Genomic DNA, 1,343 nt, shown 5'->3' on the forward strand with positions numbered 1-1,343 from the left:
CCACCACCACCATCACCATCATCATCATTATTATTATTTATTTATTTAAACATGCGGAAAACAAAAGAAATTTTGTATTAAATAATTAATTTTACCTTCCCAAACCTAAAATTCCACTCGCTCCTCTTGCCAGGCACAAAAGCCTTAATTTATCAACTGGATCTTTAGCCGCAGGTGCTTCACGATAACTTTTACTAATCATATGTTCTTCTTCTCCAGTCAATGCGGAGTGTAATCTTCCCCCAATCAGGGCTTCTGAAACATAATAATAATAATAATAATAATAATAATAATTTTCCAATTTTATATTTACATATAAATATATAAAAAATTAGAAAGTAAACCGAGAAGATATTGATCAAAACATTGACCTTTAGGTAAACACACACCGAAAAAAAGGCCTTTTCCTCTTCCCTCCTTCCCCCAAAAAAAAAAATGGGACAACCTTTTGAAGCCTTTTTAACGTGTGAATAAAATAAACCGAAATAAAACAAAAAATTTAAACGACTTTAAATTATTTTCCAAAAAAAAAAAAAAAGAAAAGAAAATTCAGGTATTGTAAAACTTTTCAAAAAATTCCACGAAAGAGAGAGAGAGAGAGAAAGATTTTTCTCAAAAAATTGATGTGTGCGTAAGTGCGTGTGTGCGTAAGTGAAAGGTTATTAAAATTTTTTTGCAAAGTAGCGTTTGTCGTAAAAAAAAAAATGAAAATCGTGTTTAATTTAAAATTTAACAATTTAATTTGCCGCATCATTATTAATTAAATTAAATTTTTTTTTAAACGATTGTTAAATCAAACTTACCCTTGTGATACAGTGACACAGAAAGAAACAAACAAACAAACAAACAAAATTAGGTAACTGTATCGTCGTAAACGATGGTAATAACGAAAAAAAAAAAAGCGGAAAAAAAAAGATGAAAGAAAATTCTAGGATAACAACCAAGTGGTGACGCCTTTAAATGTATTCCCCGGTGGAGTCTGCGTCAAATTTATAAACAGGGTCGGATTGGTGATTGAATTTTTCTTTTCTTTCGCAAAAAATTTTACGCGTTTTTTTTTTTTTTTAAAATTAATTTTTCCTAAAGTTTAAACAAAAAAAAATTGATAAGAATTTTATTATTGTCTAGATAGTAAGTAAATAAATAATAAAAAAAAAAAAAAAAAAAAAGGGAAAGTCGATCGGTTTTTTTTTTTTTTTTTTTTTTTTTTTTCAAAAATTTATAAAAATTTTTTTAAAGAAAATTCCTAAAAAGTTTTTATTTGTTTTTTTAAAATTACGTAACCGTTTTTTCCCTTTCCCGGGGGGGAAAATTTGTAAAAAAAATTATTATTATTTTTTAAA

General features: G+C 26.7%; 1 protein-coding gene across 1 annotated transcript in view; it reads right to left on the bottom strand.

Annotated features, from left to right (window-relative positions):
- Phum_PHUM401590 (calcyphosin, putative) overlaps positions 1-202 on the bottom strand; it is a gene marked incomplete at both ends in the record, with an annotated part of 2,202 nt that extends 2,000 nt beyond the window's left edge. Inside the window, one exon of the mRNA XM_002428758.1 lies at positions 96-202. Coding sequence (XP_002428803.1) covers positions 96-202 — 107 coding nt within the window. The remainder of the gene's footprint in view (positions 1-95) is intronic.
- Positions 203-1,343: the final 1,141 nt, after the last annotated feature.

Source organism: Pediculus humanus, genomic scaffold, assembly GCF_000006295.1.
Source record: "Pediculus humanus corporis 1103172107927 genomic scaffold, whole genome shotgun sequence".
NCBI classification, from domain to species: domain Eukaryota; kingdom Metazoa; phylum Arthropoda; class Insecta; order Psocodea; family Pediculidae; genus Pediculus; species Pediculus humanus.